Source organism: Amphimedon queenslandica, unplaced genomic scaffold (genome assembly GCF_000090795.2).
Source record: "Amphimedon queenslandica unplaced genomic scaffold, v1.1 AMPQUscaffold_5992_Cont22046, whole genome shotgun sequence".
Classification (NCBI taxonomy): Eukaryota; Metazoa; Porifera; class Demospongiae; order Haplosclerida; family Niphatidae; genus Amphimedon; species Amphimedon queenslandica.
The window spans coordinates 1-1,783 of NW_003553713.1; the positions used below are offsets into that span (position 1 = coordinate 1).

At 37.3% G+C, this 1,783-nt stretch overlaps 2 protein-coding genes across 2 annotated transcripts; one reads left to right on the forward strand and one right to left on the reverse strand.

Annotated features, from left to right (window-relative positions):
* Positions 1 to 115: 115 nt before the first annotated feature.
* LOC109592204 (coiled-coil domain-containing protein 94-like) lies at positions 116 to 503 on the reverse strand (the record flags this gene model as incomplete). Its single annotated transcript, XM_020007722.1, has 2 exons — positions 454 to 503; positions 116 to 361 (listed from the first exon to the last, which is right to left on the reverse strand). Coding segments are annotated over exons 1-2 (270 nt in total), but the record flags the coding sequence as incomplete, so codon positions are not given.
* An 88-nt stretch (positions 504 to 591) lies between these two features.
* On the forward strand, positions 592 to 1,780 carry LOC109592205 (uncharacterized). Its single transcript, XM_020007723.1, has 2 exons — positions 592 to 943; positions 1,355 to 1,780. The coding sequence occupies exons 1-2, from the start codon at positions 677 to 679 to the stop codon at positions 1,778 to 1,780; spliced, it is 693 nt and encodes a 230-aa protein (XP_019863282.1). The 5' UTR covers positions 592 to 676.
* The last annotated feature ends 3 nt before the right edge of the window (positions 1,781 to 1,783 follow it).

The window sequence follows — 1,783 nt, forward strand, 5'->3', positions numbered from 1 at the left end:
GAAAAATGTCTCGATTTTAATTCCAACAAAAACAAAATTAAATTAAATTAATTACAAAAAATAGTGCTACTGGCAATGAACATGTTCAAGCCATTAAATAATGAATTAAAATTACTTTGAATGATATCTCTGAGAGGCACACAGGACAGCGTATGTAGAATCGAAAGATTGGCATACCAAGGTACTTCTCACCCTCGACTGTCTCCTTCCTCGCGTTGAATTTCTTTCCGTGATATATGTGATTACCACACGTCTTGCATCTCATGGTAAATGGTATCATTAATCGAACGACATACTGTTTACAGCGGTTTGGGTTTAGCTTGGGTAGTTTGAAATTCTCTAAATCAGGAGGATAGTATTTCTAGAGAGACAAGAAATTTAAAAAAATATAATATGGAATACATAGAGAATTAAGAAGTAAAGTGGGTCTAAACATAATCTATTAAAGCTTACATTTAATACTTTTCTTTCCCCCATTTTTATTTCAAGTCGAACCACTCCTCTTGCCACGCCTATATACTCTAACCATAGACTACGTACGTAGTATGGTACGGCCCCGCCGGCCGCCGCAGCTGTACGAGACGAGTACAGTACGACCTTTTGTAGCTACAGCAGTTACTATTGTACTAGATCTACTATCTATCTAGTAGATCTAGTTAGTTTACTTTCATCTATTATGCAGCAGATAGACAGGTGTACAAGGAGATTCATCCTCTTCGCTATTTTCCTCCTGCTTTTTGTGATATTATTGGTACCCTTATGGCGTCACCTGGATCCGCAAACAACAAGGAGACAACAGCAGCTACCAGTGATAGATCCAGTTGTTTATGCGCATCAAAAGAAGGCCGTCAGTCCTGGTTCCCTATCCCAAAAAATTTCTCCTGATCATCCATCAAGCCACAGTGACCTCTGGATAGACTTGGATCCAGAAAAGATGACAATAGTAAGTTTAACTTAATGCTCATCACATCTGGTAAGAGATTTAAAATAAACAAGCCCCAAAGGCAGTTGTGCCAACATACATGCTTATTTTACACCAACTTGTTCAAACTTTAATTAGATAATCGTAGACATGTAGATATGTGTACATGTAGACTGTGAACAGTCTGTAATGAATTTAGCAAGTTTAAGTGCTAAATTGATGGAACTCAAGATAGACTTTAATTCCCTTGTGGTTTCTCATTATTATCATTAGAGAAAAACATAATTTACATACATTGAATTTTGTCATCATAACATGATATGCCAGATACACTAATGCATCACGAAAGGCTGACATGTGTATTTTACATGTTTACTTAGTTCACTTCAGTTTACTGTCATGTATTTCCTTTCTCTTTCTCTCTACATGCAGATTCGAAGAACTGTATTTTTTGATTCTAGGAAACACTTTGGTCCTCAAATAGTTATAATTTCTATGCACCACGATGCCATTAAAGAGGAAAAACTAAACTTGTATGCAAGGATACCACAAACTAGTAGTGACAGTTATAATAAGGACAGGGGATTCCATTGCTTAAAAGTATCTAAATGGAAGCAAGTGGGTTGGGTAAGAGAGGACATACTACCCCCTGAGACTTATGTTGCTTATCTCTTACGAATCAAAGACTCAGTAGCTCTTAATGAAGTTCCTCCATACATTGAACTAACCACTGATAAAGAATGTAGGAAAGATATGCTGCCTAAAATGCCTGTGTTCTACGACCAGAGACCCAGAGATGGGGTTTTTGCCGCTTGTACACAAAAGGGTCTGTTGGACGTGTTACACCTGAAGAAGTGATCA